The 15,785-nt window shown below is 45.7% G+C and overlaps 1 protein-coding gene across 1 annotated transcript; it reads right to left on the minus strand.

Annotated features, from left to right (window-relative positions):
• Positions 1 to 313: 313 nt before the first annotated feature.
• On the minus strand, positions 314 to 15,519 carry LOC133925382 (uncharacterized). The gene is made up of 4 exons (XM_062371325.1): positions 15,292 to 15,519; positions 12,560 to 12,685; positions 822 to 3,835; positions 314 to 670 (listed from the first exon to the last, which is right to left on the minus strand). The coding sequence occupies exons 1-4, from the start codon at positions 15,517 to 15,519 to the stop codon at positions 667 to 669; spliced, it is 3,372 nt and encodes a 1,123-aa protein (XP_062227309.1). The 3' UTR covers positions 314 to 666.
• Positions 15,520 to 15,785: the final 266 nt, after the last annotated feature.

Here is a 15,785-nt window from a genome sequence, read left to right on the forward strand (position 1 = left end):
TTCAAAGTATTAAAACAGTTTAATCATAAGATCACTACCAGAGAGAACTCACAAGAAGGTAGATAACAAAATGATATCTAGAAAGTGAGCTCCATGGCCTATATATATATATATATATATATATATATATATATATATATATATATATATATATATATGTGCGCGCGCGCGCCTGCGTGTGCGTGTGCGTGTGCGTGTGTGCGTGTGCAAAGATCGCAACATCAGCCAAACTCACATGTTTGCAAACATATAATCATTCATCACATAAATATGTGTCGATCCATCAGCCAAAGACAAGCTGAAGTTACAGTTCATCAACCACGAACACTAGGTTCATGCCCACAAGCTCGATTGTGAATACCACTCTAAGCTGGAGAAAAATAGCACACCAGTTCTTGACACACCAATCCAAGGATACCTAAACCAAGTATCTTGGTGAAACACACAATTTATTCATCGCTGCAAGTAGCAACATAGTTGCTACATACAGCCACACTGTAGAACACGAACACTTTTGCCGGCACGCAGAAAAAGGAAACACCTCATAGTTGAGATCGATGGAACTTGTAATAGCAACAATCTGAAGCTTCATGTAAGCCAAGCTCCCTTGCTTTGCTGAAGAGCAACACATGCCAGAGCAGCAAACTGCTGTAGTGGTGGAGAAGATTACCTACAAAATGAAGAACAACTCAAGAGGATGTTCTAGATGATGTTCCCTTGTCGGTAAATCAACAGATTAATTATCACAGGGAATAGATAGGAAATAAAGGCAGTCGTATCAGACTATAAGTCTTGTAGCAAATGATCATGGAAAAACAAACCTCAGAACGGAGACCCTCCGGATGGTCTTCTTGTAGTAGTCCGAATGGCGCGTTTTGAAGAGCGATGGGTCATGACCGGCGTCCCGTCCGTCCCACTCGAGCTTGTCCCACCAGTCCTTCTCACAGTCCACGACTGGCTTAGGATCGCGGACTGCGATAGCCGGTAGCCGTCGCAGGCCCCAGCAATCCCTGAGGCTGATCGTCTCCAGTGCCGGCGCGGACAAGACTCTTGCCTCGGATATCTGCTCCAGGTTGTGTAGATGTTGTAGTTTGATGTGCTTCAGGTTCTTGAATTCTGCACGAGCTGCTATTCTCTTTGGGTACTCGTGGTCCAACGGGAAAACATGTGTGACATTGCTGCAGTACTCAATGTGGAGGATCTCCAAGCTTGGCAAGTCGAAGGAAATGGGAAGGACGAACTTGAGCCTGGGGCAGTTGCTCAGGTATATATGTTTTAGGTTAACGAAGTAATATCCCTCCCATGTTTGAGCATTAATTCCTTTATCCCAGATGCAGTGGGCCATCTGTAGGTCAGACGCAGAAAATGTCACCAAATGAAGAAACGCAACTCTTATTTCTGTTCCGGTCGGCCAAGTAAAGAGAGTGTGCAGCTTGGGGCATCTTTCTACGTGGCACCATTTGAAGTTTGACCACGATGTACAAAAATCTCCCAGAGGACTTGGCGGGATAGCCTTGATTGAGGAATTGTCGTGAACATGCAATGACTCAATATAGAATTGGACAAATTGATGGTAGTGTTCACTGTCTCGCATACTCTCTAAATGGCAACTTCCTTCACCAATCTCGACATGCCTTTTCAAACGTTTAAGCTGTAGGCGATCCCACGATAAAGCTGAACTTGCAACATCCTTCGTAAGGACAATATCCCTATATGGTAAGAAAGACCATATTGTAACCAGATCCTCATGGCTTTGACAAATCTCCACAATACTTTTGGCTATTATGGCTTGGCTATGGATCGTAGAAGAACAGATATGGAGGTGCACGCTGGAAGAATAATTCATTCTCCTATACAGTCCCTGCATGGCTGACCAAAGAAACCTTCCATCTTTGAAAGTAATATCTGCTTCAAAATCTTCGAACCTCAATTCTCCACAACAGACTGCTGATCTTGTGCTCCTCCCCTGAGTGTCCACATGTAGCACTTGTAGCTCAGGGTTATTTCCATCCCAGAGTAGGCTACGGAGTTGCTCACACCCCAGCAAGAATAGCTTCTTGAGCCGTGGGGCATCCATTGCACCAAGATCGAGTGTTTTGATGGCTGTACCAGACATGTCCAACTCCTCTAGCTTAGGCAATGCATGCAAGAATACACTGTGCAGCCGAGCACAACCCTTTAGGGAGACCTTTGAGAGCTTGGCTTCATCTTGAGATACATGGGACTTAGGACGCAGTTCTCTTTTTGGCAGCTGCAAGGAATGTGTCCAGTTCGTTGCTGGGCCGTAACCATCTAAACTAAAAATCTCGAGCATTGGAGCTCTTTCAAGTGTGACATGCGCCAAGCCAGAACAACCATCAAGAACCAGCATCTTTAGTTTTTCTGCTAATGATAGGTCTGGCAATGATTCCATTTGAGTATTACTAGACAAGTCAAGAAGCTCCAGATTCATCAAATCTATGGAGGAGCAGCTGTCCACTGTGATCACTTCTGAAGTTTTTGTTAATCTCAGCTTCTGAAGATCCTGCAGTCTTTTCCATGCATGACTGATAGTCCTCCAGGAGACTCCCATTGTATTTAACTCCCTGAGATTGTTCATCAGTTCTAGCATATGCGAAAAGTTAATGTAATTTGTGAAACGCAAGTCAAGCACCCACAGGTTTGGGAAACATGAGACTGCATTTTGCTCCGGATCCTTCGCGTTGTTTGTACAATGGTCGAGCCAAAGGAACCTAAGGTTCTGACAGTAGCGGAAAGGAGGTGATGAAAAATCAAAGCTGCACTTGCAGAGTTTTAGCACATGGAGATTGCTGGCCGGTTGAAATAAATCTGTTTGTAGTTCGAGTTGACCATTTCCTACAAATGTGAGGAAATAGGATGACGCCTTAACAGGACTAGTCAAGCTTCTCTGTTCTCCATGTTGTTTAATTGTGATTGAAACCCATTCTCTTCGCCGTTCAATTTCTTCTCCCAAAAATCCTTCCAAATACTGAACTAAATCTGAAGAATAGCCCAATGGTGTCAGTATCAGTTTATGTAAAGCTTTACCAATCTCCCATGCTCTGTCCCCTCGTAGGATTCCATCACATATCCAATAATTACAAGCATGAGTAAGCCAATCGAAGTCAACAGTACGAGTGCTGTCTTGGCAAATTAGGAACAGTAAGTATGAATAGCAGTCCAGAACTAGGTCTGTGTTGATGCTCATCATACCCATGCAACGTATTAGTTCAACAACTTCCTGATGCCATAAATACAAAATTCTTTTAATATTTCCCACAATATTAATCGACGTGGAGCTGAAATCATCCTCTCGAGTGAGCTGGAATCTTCCATATTTCGTCCATAAAACTTCACCATAACTGAACTTCGAAGGAATGCCAAAGTCATCGAAATTGATATCTTCATCTGTTCCACAATGAAAAATCACCAGAAATCTTTCATTTACAAGAGATTGAAAAATTGCTGTTCCAATGCTTGCTATCTCTACTCTTGAACCATCATCTACCCCTCTGAAATCATCATCCTCATCCATTTTATGAAACCGCGGCATTAAATGATGAAGGCCTAGTTCCTCTGCAATTGTCCTCTGCATGGCCCTTCTACTTTTCCACAAAGTGCAGTCCACGTGGATAATTTTGCCAAAAAGATTTCTTGTGTCGGAATCACAGCTTGTTGATTTCAGGAATTCAGCTATAGCTTTAAGAACAGAAGATGCCCCCAGTCCTTCCCAACCATGGAACAAGAATGATTTTGTTTTGTTTTCCTGGCTACCATGGGCAGCGCGCAAAAGGTCAAGTATTTGTTTTGCGGCATCATCAATGTTCTCTGAATCCTGTACAGATTAAAAGGTCATAAGGTATATTTTCTTGTTTGACTAGTTTTAGTTTCAAGCACTCGGAATGTAAACAGGAAATAATACATTCTTATTAACTCTGCGAGGCAAGAATTCTATCAAACTTCTCTTATCTATAGCTAGCTGGAATTGCTAGTCCCATCATCCCAAATATAAGGCATATGCTTTGAATAGTTGTGTTAACAAATAGAAGATTTATTTCACGTTTCAAGGCAAAGTAAGTGTGCTGGTCCCTATATGCCCCTAATACAAAGCCAATACTTACTTTATACTGTGCATGTATGAAAGCATGATGTCAACTATCTATAATAGTTGCCACTACTATAGAACGCCACATTATTTGATGGGATATGGCAAACGTCACACAAAAATATCTGAGAATGAGATAAGGAAGACGGTTCTACCATTGAACCGTCTACTGATAGCTCGGGGCGGGGGGGGGGGGGTTGAATAACAGTTCGAGATGATAGAATATCGTAGATGGTTTCTCTATGAAGTGGTCTGCGATATGTAACAACATCGCAGTTGTCTTTCCAGACTCTATGAAATGGTCTGCGATATGTAACAACATCACAGTCGTCTTTCCAAATGAGCAAACCATGAAATGTTACCAGATGGCTTTTTATCCTAGCTGACTATGTTATGGTCTTTATAATAGTCAGTTCTCATGTGAAACCGACTAGAATATGAATAGTTAGGAAGCTGAGAGGACGCGACTCTTTGCACTTCATATTCACATGCAGGAGCCAGCCGCTTAGGGTTTTCTCACACTTTTCGTCACTTCATAGTAGCATGTAGCACATGCAGCTAGTGCAATAGATAGTGCTAGATAGGTAGTGTGTAGGCAGTGTAGCGACGCCGGCTAGATCGACATCATTTTGGCTTCATGGGCGCCAGACATATTTTGTACATCTTTTGGTTTTAATATAAACCAATATATATGCAACATATCTCTAACTTAGCTATGGAATATATTGTAATGTGCGCATGTTGTGTGTATGAAATAAGGATAGCAAAATGCATGACAGGGATCAGAAGGTTATATGAAATATGAAATATCGCAGTCGGTTCTCACTAGGAACCATCTACGATATGTGTTTAGGGTTAGGGTTTGGTGCAGATATTGTAGTCGGTTTTCATTAAGAACCATCTACTTTTATGTGGACCCTATAAGTAGCCCAGCTTTCCCTGATTCCCTTCCAAAATTTTCACCACCTAGTGTTTGCATCCTCCATGGGAGCCCCTTCAACCGCGGAGCCTACCCCCGATGTCCTCCACCGTGTGCCACAGTCCTAACATTATAATGCAGATATAAGTGGGGTGTTATGCATATGTGGTCACCAACCAGGAAAGTAAAGCACGAGTCTAGCATTATATCGCCTAATAGAGTACTTGAACACTTATTATTGTTACTGTCGATGATTGGTGAACTGTCGATCTTAAAAATATGTGATGGGAAGTAGGGGATGCTTCAACATGCCAGACAAAGGGTCAGAAGACAATGATTTATATAGGTTCGGGCCTCCCGGAGGATAATAACCCAACGTCCTGTGTTCTTGTATTGATATCAAGATAGATTACAAAGGGGTTTGTGGCTAGCCTAGATGTGATCTATAACTAGCTAAAAGCTTATTGCGCAGTTGATGGAGATTGTGATTGCACTCCTAATTGCCTGTCTTTCGAATCATCTCTCCACAAGGTCCCCCAGATCCTTATATAGGGGGGTCACTATGTAGGGTCCAGACTCCTTTCCGAGTAGGATCATGTCATCCTTATACTTAGAAATACATTTCCTCATTTAAGGGATACCCTGGTACCTACGGCGAGTTTCCATATGTCCCGGGATTCCCTTCTAGATACGAATGTATGCTCCGAGTATCTAGAAGATTCCTAGGGATTCGTATACGGGTATCCATATATGGTAGATTTATAATACCCATTGCCAAGCCCTGATCAGTACATGAAATGAGGTTATGGCGGGTCAAAAACTTAGCCTAGCCAGGGAAGACATCATGGTAGGCTGCTTCTCCGGGTGGTAACCCAGGTTTCCAGGTAGGATATGCATCTAGCTGGGTTCCTGTTCATCTCAAGGTCACCTAATAGGGAAATAGGGCTTTCCCAGGTAGCTATGTAAAGTCCTGGGTAGAGATCTCATCCGAATAGTCTCTGTAACAGCAGTATTTTTGAAATTTGAACCGCCGCATCAAATATTTCGTGTGGTGGTGTGATATTCTCCTCTTTTTCTAGCGCAAGTACATAATGACATAAGTTAACTGCATTGTGTTTGATGGGGTAATACGCCTATTCTCCTGGGGTCCTGTGCCAACTACTCCCGCATGCGTCGAAAGTAATTCTAACATTAAATGCGATGGGGCATGCGTGCAAAAAAACCAAGGCATCAAGTGGAACACGGAAACATCATGGGGCCAATCGGGGCATCGCCACGTCTCCTCAAGTAGGACTCAAAACACTCACAGGACTAGCATCACAATGACTACGTCCCCTCCCTGACGCACACTCCTCCGACTAGTGCAGCATTATAAGCAGAAGTTTACCTCGCAAGCCACCTGTTACTGACTAAGAGAGAAACTTTCCTCCTTCACAGAGCCTCTCTACTATTGATCATGGTGTCTTCTCCCACTCCAAGTGCGAGTGATCCAAATGGATCATCTCTAAAGTTGGCGCCAGTTCCGCTGGCCGTAGTCCCACCAAGAGGGAGCGATCTAGAGGGGTTGCTTCTAGGGCTAGAATCGGTTCTAGTGCTAGAGCTAGTTTCAACCGCCATGCTCCCTCCATTGCCAAAGGGGCTGCCACTAGCCGCTCCATCCCCTCCTCCAGCTTGATTGGGCTCCCTGGTTGAAGTCATCTACATTTCATCTGATGACGAGGAGGAGATCAACTAGGACCTCCTCAAGAAGGAGATCAAACAGGAGGAGGAGGAGGCAGAGGTGATGAAAGGAAGAACCATGAAATCCCCCAACTCCTCTTCGTCCGACGACGGCTATGGCGGCTCAGGGATTGGAGAAACCTCAGCCATCCTGGTGTCTTGGCAGGAGAAACCTGAAGCGTAGGCGCCACCATTAGGGACTCTTAGTGTCCTTTTGCTTCTGTTTTCTTCTCCCGAGTTGCCCGAAATAGGAACTTGTAGAGGCACTTACGTGCATAGGCATATTTTGAATGTAAAAACAATCAGTTTGATAATTATAATGAACCTTTTGCCACTTTCTTTCGATCATTTTCTCTATGCTCATGATGCTTTTCCCTTGAACGAAATATTGGCAAGTCTTCGGGTAGGACCTTCACCCAATCAGGCATCTGGTAATCTCTGAGCCTCTAGTTAGGATGTCAAGCCTCCTTCAAGTAGCTCCATGCCCCCCCCCCAAGGACTTTCTTCTGAGTAGAAATCTCGGATTAACCGAGAAATATCATCCTAAATTCTTAGAATGAGGAAACTTGGCTCTCCAACCGATGGGCTTTTCAAAATTTGAATCATCGTAGTGGAGGTTTCATGGGGTGGTAAAAGAACCTGCCCTCTTTTGTGCAAAAAGATCAAGATGATGTATGGAAACTAAAGCATATTCATCATGGACGTGCACCTACCCTACTGGGATTTTGCGTCAACCGCTCCCACATGCATTGAAAGTGATCCTGAGCATTAACTGCAATAGGACGCGGGTGCAGACAACATGGCCCCGAGTAGTACTTGAAACCTACATAGGGCTAGTCAGAAAACCATTGAGCACCTCTATAAAAAGGACCCAGGGCGGCCTGGGGATACTCTGGCTTCCTTGGCCTTCTTCTTTCTTGAGCTCTAGCTTCCTCGTCTTCCTCCTTGCGCCTGCGACCTTTTGTCAAATATTCCCAATCTGCTCACATTCCTTGGACCCAAACCATGGGCAACAAGAAGATAGGGAAGCACGCCACCTCCACCTCCTCAGTCGATGCCACTACCTTGATTTTGGCCTGGGAAACATTGGAGTTCTTGGAGGATACACTCACCCAGTTGAAGCATGACGTGGTGATTCCCTCATGTGCCTTGGTCGCCTGTGTGCCAGCGGAGGGAGAAGACATCCCCAGTCTAGACACGAAGTGGCCTATGGTGCTCCTCGACTTCTTCTGTTGTGGGTTCTGTTTCCCCCTTCTAGCTTCCCCATCCTTGTGCTCAATTTCTATGGAATTGAGCTCATCCACCTTAATCTCAACTCCATCGGGATGCTTAGCGTCTTCGTGCACTTGTGTGAGGTGTACCTGGGCACGTGACCCTTTCTTGACCTATTTTGCTACTTTTATGTGTTGAAGAGGTTGTAGCAGAACTAGGTTGCCGGTGGCGCCAGCTTCTGCCTCCACAACAGGAAATCCGCGAACTACATTGACTTCACCACCAAGAGCTCTTGGTTAGGGTGGCACAAGAAGTGGTCGCACAACCATCCACCCCCACCCGGAGACATCAAATGTTGCGGGCTCATTCCGTACCCAACGCTGGTCTGGATGGAGGTGTTGCAGTTCACCACCATGGTTCGAACCTTCATTGGTGAGATCGCGGTGTTGAAGGTGAAGGGCTTGACAACATGGAACATCACTGAGGGCATCATCAGGCGGTGGTTAAGCCCCCTGCACTCAAGGGTGTCACCCACATGGGAGTTCACAAAAAGGTAGGGCCCAGCTCGAGAAGGTGAGACATGTATTGGTTCCCTGGATAGCTTTGGTACTCAGGGGAGAGGGAAAACTTTGGTTTCCCACGAAGGATGGCAAATAGCTTCGTGTAGAGCATAGAGAGATGAACACGTAGGCTTGAACGCAGCGGCTCGATAAAACAAATGAATCATGGGGGTACTCTATACATAGCGGTTAGAATGCCAACTCAAGACAATTTGAGAAGGCGCGCGTTGGAAATTGAACCATCGCATTAATGCCATTTAAGACAAATAAATAGTAACCAACATTTCAAAATTCAAACCGTCTCGCCAGAATAAAATTGCCAATTATAGAAATGTTAGACCTTTCGGGTGAGCAAGGGGGGCTAATTAGCAAAAAGTAACTCGTATAACAAGAGGCCTTCATTGGGCCAAAGGGGATGTCATTTGGTGATACCATCTAATTCATAGGTTCGCCCCATCGAGGAGGAACCTTGCACATGGGGGGCTGTTGATTGGGAATGGTCTCACATGCCCCTTTAGACATCAGGCCGAAGACCTTCACGGATGCCGCAAACTAACAAGACTTATAGTTACCATGGATCTGACGTGTTGCAGGAACCCTTCGGAAGGCCGAAGGAACCCTTCGGACTCTCCGCGCTGAAGGAATGGTTCCAACAGCCAGGGCAAGAGAAGCCTTCATCAGGTCTTTAGAGCTAAACCAAAGGGCTTCACGTGATACCGTGAGGTAGTAACTCGAAGGGACACCGAAGGTGCGACCGTGCCAAGACCTTCGAAAATCCAAGCAAAATGGTGAAACAAGTCCACCAAGACGGAACAAAGCATGAAGGCATGGTTAAAGGTAGGACCATTGGTAGCGACCAAAGAACATGAAGGGCAAGATTGTAAATGATCTGGATGTACTTAGGAAAATACCATAATACCCTCAAATATGCTGAGCTTGTGGCAGTTGGAGGGGTAACCTTGTAAACTATAACAGTGAATGGTTTAGTACAGTTTATAAATAGGGCGTAATTGTAACTGACATGACGGGTGACATTAATATAGTAAAGGTTTTCCCACTTTGTGTACTTTTCACTAAACCCTTCGGATCACTCTGAGATCTGAAGGCTCATCACTCTATTGGAAACACTAGTTCCCAGTATCAGTCTACCACCTTGGGCGTCATGGGAGGAAATTGTTGAAGGGACGAGACCCGAGGGGAGCCATGATTCAGACGAGTTCCTGAATCCCCTTCTCAAGGTATAAGGCAACCCTGCAAAGTAGTTAGTAGTATCATGTTCTTATTGTGTGACCTAACTCACCGTCACACAACTTGCCACGTACAGGATGGACGACCTCTGCTCGGAAAGGCTTAAGATGAAGTAGAAACTGGACAAGCGGGAGGTGTGTCTAGCCAAGTAGGAAGTGGGGCTAGCCAGGCTAGAGGCTGGTAAGGCGCAACTGGCTATAGACCTATCTGGAACACAGGAGAGCAAGACTTAGGTGGAGTTCTGGATGTCCTTCATCCAGTCCTCCCTTGATTCCACCCTGGTTTTGTTCCAAACTGCCTTGAGCGGGATGGGGCTGAAGGTTCCACCCCTGGAGGACACCAGCACCACCGACCTTGCTAGCCCAATGGCAGGGCTGGCCAAGCCTTTGAGGGCTTCCAGCCATTGGTTACCAGGCACATCACCCACCAAGCCTTTGCTACCCAGCGGTGTCCTAAATCCTATCAGTTCTCAAGGCCTGCTACCCAGAGGTGGACGTGAACATCCTCCAGGAAGACTTCCCGGGGGAGATCGAGGAGGAGGCCACACAGTTGGCGGAGGCGATGAGGGGTGCCGTGAGGGACTATGTAGATGATATCGATTTCTCAGCATCCCCTTAGGCTTCATTTCTTGTATCCTGCACTTGGGACAAGAACTTATGTTTTTATTTACTATGTGAGTATTATTATCTGAAATGCCAGCGTACAAGAGGAGTGGTAGGACTTAACGGGAGTTCGATAGCGAGTGAACTCAACAACTTATTACTCTTAATATTGTATGCTTTTCCTCCAGCTGGGATAAGAAAACCTTATCACTAATCATGGAGCTTAGTCGTTCAACCTTAGGTTTGACGTGAGTGGGAGGCTTCGTGGCGCCCGGGCACTCATAGATGTGATAAGGAACCTTTCACATCCCATGAGGTCATAACATGGAAAACCATCCCTTCGTGAAGGAAGCCGCTTTAGTACACATGCGATATGTTGGCATTAGCCCATAGTATACTGTACCCGTTTAGCCCTCGATTGGTTATATGGGAAGAAGTCTCGGATAGGCAGTCAAAGAGAAAAAAGAAAGACTATCGACAAAATTTTAAAAATAAGCCTGATAGAAAAGCAAACGCACATACTGCCACTTTGGTTGTACAAATTTCTGTAGCCTAACGTCGATCCTATGTCACTCTTGCCCAAGCATATCTGGGTGCACATGCTAGGTAAAGGTACCCGAATAGCAGCTTACCACCCGTGTTCCCGTCCTGCGAGTGCTAGGTGTTGAGCTTTGGAGGAGACATAATGACACAAAGAGCTTCAAGAAACTTCACAGGCAATATGAACATTATTAATGTGAACATACTCTTAGTACTTACACATAAAACTTTCGGAGCTGGTCGATGTTGCAAGTATTATTGAGGACTTCTCCATCCTCAATTGCTAACCTAAGCGACCCGAGGTGAGTAGACTCAACCACCATATAGGGACCCTCCTACTTTGGGGATAGCTTTTTGTGGTTACTTTGGTTCTAAATGATTCATCCTTGTTGGCGAACAACTCGACACGGGAAGATTTGAGCTTTAGTTTACAGGGAAGTATGGTTTCAGTGCCGTAGAATAGGAAAAAGGTGTTTTATCCATTGCGCTGCTGAATGTGGGTCGCCCTGCTAGATTGATCTAGACCACCTAGAGCACATAGGGCAACTTGGATACCCAGGTTTTAGAGTAGGTGGATAAGCGGTTGAAGATGCGGGTCTTGATCCCTTGAAGCATTAGGATGTTGGCCCTTTCCACCTATCCGTTGCTTTGCGAATGAGCAATAGACGTGAAACAAACCTTCGTGCCAAGCCCCTTGTAGTAATCGATGAAGGCCACACTCAAGAACTGAGTGCCATTATTGCGATGATCCTACTCAGGATGCCAAACCTTGTCATGACACTCTTCATGATGAACTGTTTGGCAGCCTCCAAGTTGATATTCACGACTGGCTCAGATTCGATCCACTTTGTGAAAGTATCAATAGCGATGAAGAGGTGCTTGAAGCCCCCGAGCACTACCGGGAGGGCACTAGAATGTCCAGCCCCCATGTCGCGAAAGGCCATGACAAGGGGATCATCTGCAAAGCCTAAGCGGGTTGGTGCACATGTCTACTATGAACTAGCAATTGGTGCATTTTTTAACCATTTTGCTCGCATCATGGAGAGGTGTAGGACAGTAGAAACCTTGTCTGAAGTCGTTTCTAACAAGGGTTCAGAAGGAAGCATGAGCGTCGCACACCCCTCCATGGATTTTTTTAGTAGTTCGCAACCCTGCTTCTAAGAGATGCACTTCATGAGCACTCCATGGGCACCTCTTCGATAGAGAATGCCATTGACTAGGTTGTACATCCTAGCCCTATGGGAAATCTGCTCGGATAGTGCCTAATCCTCGGGTATGACTCGATCCTGAAGAAACTTGTAGATTGGATCCATCCATGAAGCTTCGTATTCGATTGGAGCTATGAGTTCCTCCACAACTACTTTTGGAGCGTTGATCCCTGGTGATGTCTTGAGTTGGTTATAGGTCTCTTGGACCACCACTCCTCTGGTCGTGTCATCTTTCAGTGTCGTGGATGGCTTCGAGAGTCTTTCTACAAAGAACCCGGGTTGTATTGGAGATCTTGAGGAGGTTAGTCATGCAAGACTATCAGCGAGGCAATTGTGCTTTCTCAAGATGTATGTGACCTCGAGTCCAACAAATTTCTTTTCAACTTCCTCACTTGCACAAGGTAAGCTACCATGGTCATATCTGAGATTTGATACTCCTTACTAACTTGCTTCACCACCAACTGTGAATCTCCATTCATGAGTAGGTAGTGGATGGCAAGCGCAGAAACTACTCGAAGACCTGCAAGCAAACCCTCATACTCGACCACCTTGTTAGCAGTTAGGAAGTCAATCTGCAATGCATATTGCAGGCATTATCCAGTCGGGAGTGAGGATTATCGCAACCTCCAATCCTCTGAGCGTTAGTAACCCATCAAAATACAAACTCCATACCTCGGTCATATCATCATGGGTGTTCTGGGGTTACTTGGGCTCAGCATACTAAGCAAAAAAATCAGTGAACACCTATGAATTGATTACTATGCGAGGCATGAAATGGACATCAAATTCCCTGATCTTGACGGCCCACTTTGTGATTCTAGTGATGGCATCTCTATTGTGGAGGATCTCTTCGAGCGGGAACGTTGATGGTATGGTGATTTCGTGAGCCTAAAAGTAGTGTCGTAGCTTGACAGAGACCATCAGTACTATATATAGCAACTTTTGCATTTGCAGGTAGTGCTCCTTCGATCCGTGAAGAACCTCATTGATGTAATACACTAGTCTCTAACTCTTCTCCTTCTAATCATGCTCTTCTCATTCCGCCACCAATACTCTGCTCACGGCCCATGGTCTGGCCGCTATGTAAATTAAGAGTTCCACCTCTAGGTTGGGAGCAACTATCACAGGGGGGAGATGAAAGACACCTTTTGGGCTTATGGAAAGCCTCCTCTACCTTCGCTGACCACTTCAAATTATCATGTTGGCACAACAACTTGAAAAAGGGAAGCCCCCGGTCTCCGAGACAAGAGACAAAATGACTGAGTGACACCGTGCACCCGATTAGCTTCTGGACTTCTCGTACTAACCTAGGGGACTGCATTTCTTTGATGGCCTTGGTCTTCTCAAGGTTGACCTCGATTCCACTGTGCGATACCAGGAGCTGAGTAGCTTTTCCACATTGACTCCTAATGCGCACTTCTCTGGATTCAGCATGATTCGATTTCTGTGGAGATTTTTGAAGGTTTCGAGTAGATTGGAGAGAAGGTCTTCCTTCCTTTTTGATTTCATGACAAGGTCATCGACATAAGCTTTGACTTTTTGGTCAATTTGGTCATGGAGAGTGATTTGCATCTCGCGCTAATACGTAGTGCAAGCGCTTTTTAATCCAAAAGACATCTTTACATAACAAAATACCGCTAAAGGAGTTATAAAGGAGGTCTTCTCCCCATCTTTAGGACACATGCTAATCTGGTGATAACCAGAGTAGGCATCGAGAATGCTTAGATAGTCACACCCAAATGTGGAGTCTACCATCTAATCTGTCCTAGGAATAGAGAAGGTATCTTTTGGACAGTTTTGTTAATATCTGTGAAGTCCACACACATGTGTCATTTCCCATTTGACTTCCTAACCACGATGGGGTTAGCCAGCCACTTTAGGTGCTCCACCTCTCTGATGAACCATGCCTTCAAGAGCTTCTTGATCTCTTCCTTTATGGCTTCTATCTGGTTGGGAGTGAATTGTCAAAGCTTTTGCTTGACAAGCTTGACGTCCGGACGAACAGCCAACCTATGCTCAATCACCACCATGGGGATACCGGGCATGTCTTGGATGGCTCCATCAAGTCCAAAGGAACGGTCTTAACTTCGTATTGAGACTTTACGACTACCTTGGGCCTCAAGTTGTTCGTCTCCTTGTTGGTACGATGCTATTCCGCTATGTCCAAACTTCACTTGTCACAGCGCAAGCCTGACTGCCTTGGGCCCTAGGACATTCATGCACTGATAAAAATAGTATGTTGTAGCCACGAACTTGGCTAGAGTTGGTCGTCCTAAAATAACGTTGTTAGCTATCTCGAAATAGACCACATCGAACATAATTTTTTTCCATTTGGAAGTTATCTGGCTTACTAAAGGTGACGGGGAGCATGATCTAGCCAATTGGAGTGGCCGAGGACCCAGCCATAATGTTGTGGAAGGCTTGGGGCACTAGATGGATGGTAGACTGGGTGACCCGCATCACATCGAGCGTGCTGGTGACGATGATGTTCACCGTCCATGAGCACTCAGGAAACCTTAAAGTTGTTGATCGTGGGTTCGGCCATGATCGGGAAGCGGTCAGGCCGGACAAAATTCTCAAGATAGTCATCTTAGCCGAAGGAGATCTTGATGTCTAACCATGTGGTGAGTCTAAGGGATGGTGGCTAATACATCCCGGGCCACCGTCTTGTACTAACTCTTGGAATCATATGGAGCCAAGCCTCCAAACTTGTGGTCAACCATCCTTTTCTCATCCTTATAGGGCATGCGATCACAGGGCCTTACTGCTTCTCGGCCTCAGCCTTGACATGTGGTCGACCATCCTTTTCTCATCCTAGTAGGGCATCCGAGTGATCATTGGAACTAGAGTTCGAACTCTGGTTTGCGTCCTATGGAGCCTTCCCTACTGCTTCTCAGGCTCAGCCTTGACGTGCTTCTTGAACACCTGGCACTGGAGGAGTCAGAGGCCATCAGTCTAGTGAATGTCGCATCAGGTCCCAATAGAACACTGATTCTCCTTGTAAGAGGTTGGTTGCTTGCCCTTGCCTTGGGGTGCTAAAGAACGCTTGTCGGGATGATCCTCCATGACCTCCTCAGTCTTCGACTTCTTTCTGTTGCCTCGTTGGAGGGCTTCTTCTTGCGCTTGTTCTTCAATGAGTCACCCTTAGTCTAGGTTAGGGGCGTTAAATGCCCTATACACTATCCTTATTGAACGAGAGGGACTCCTCAACACTGGCTGCCTTGTCGGCGATATCCATCAGCTCCTTGACCGTCTTAGGGTCATTGATGGCAAGGTCTTCAATACACCTGTGGTTCCTGCAACCCCGAGTAAAGGCCTGGATGACATCAGCATCGGTTACCTTGGGGATGGTGCTTTGGATGTTGTTGAAGCATCGTATGAACTTGTGCAGTGTCTCCTTCTCCATGTGGAAGATTCAGAAGAGATTGTTCTTCTTGCCGGGGCGGATGTACATGCCTTGGAAGTTTCCCTAGAACAGGTCGTAGAGGTGCTCCCATGAGTAGATCGTTCTTGGCTGCAGGTTGGTTAGCCACGTCCTAGTCGGCCATTTAAGGGCAGTGGGGAGGTAGTTGGCCATGACCTTCTTATCCCCACCTCTTGCTTTGATGGCTATGGTGTAGATCTGGAGGAACTCGGCAGGATTGGTTGTCCCATCGTACTTCTCTATAGCCC

The sequence above is a fragment of the Phragmites australis genome, chromosome 7 (genome assembly GCF_958298935.1).
Source record: "Phragmites australis chromosome 7, lpPhrAust1.1, whole genome shotgun sequence".
NCBI classification, from domain to species: Eukaryota; Viridiplantae; Streptophyta; class Magnoliopsida; order Poales; family Poaceae; genus Phragmites; species Phragmites australis.

Excerpts from the sequence above, each read along its gene's own strand:
- LOC133925382 (XM_062371325.1), bottom strand. The coding sequence starts at position 15,519 with ATGGAGAAGGAGACACTGCACAAGTTCATACGATGCTTCAACAACATC. Across the intron at positions 12,686-15,291 it reads TCTCGTTCAATAAGGATAGT|ATTGACTTCCTAACTGCTAA; the intron begins GTATAGGGCATT and ends TATGCATTGCAG. Across the intron at positions 3,836-12,559 it reads CACAGTTGGTGGTGAAGCAA|GATTCAGAGAACATTGATGA; the intron begins GTTAGTAAGGAG and ends TAATCTGTACAG.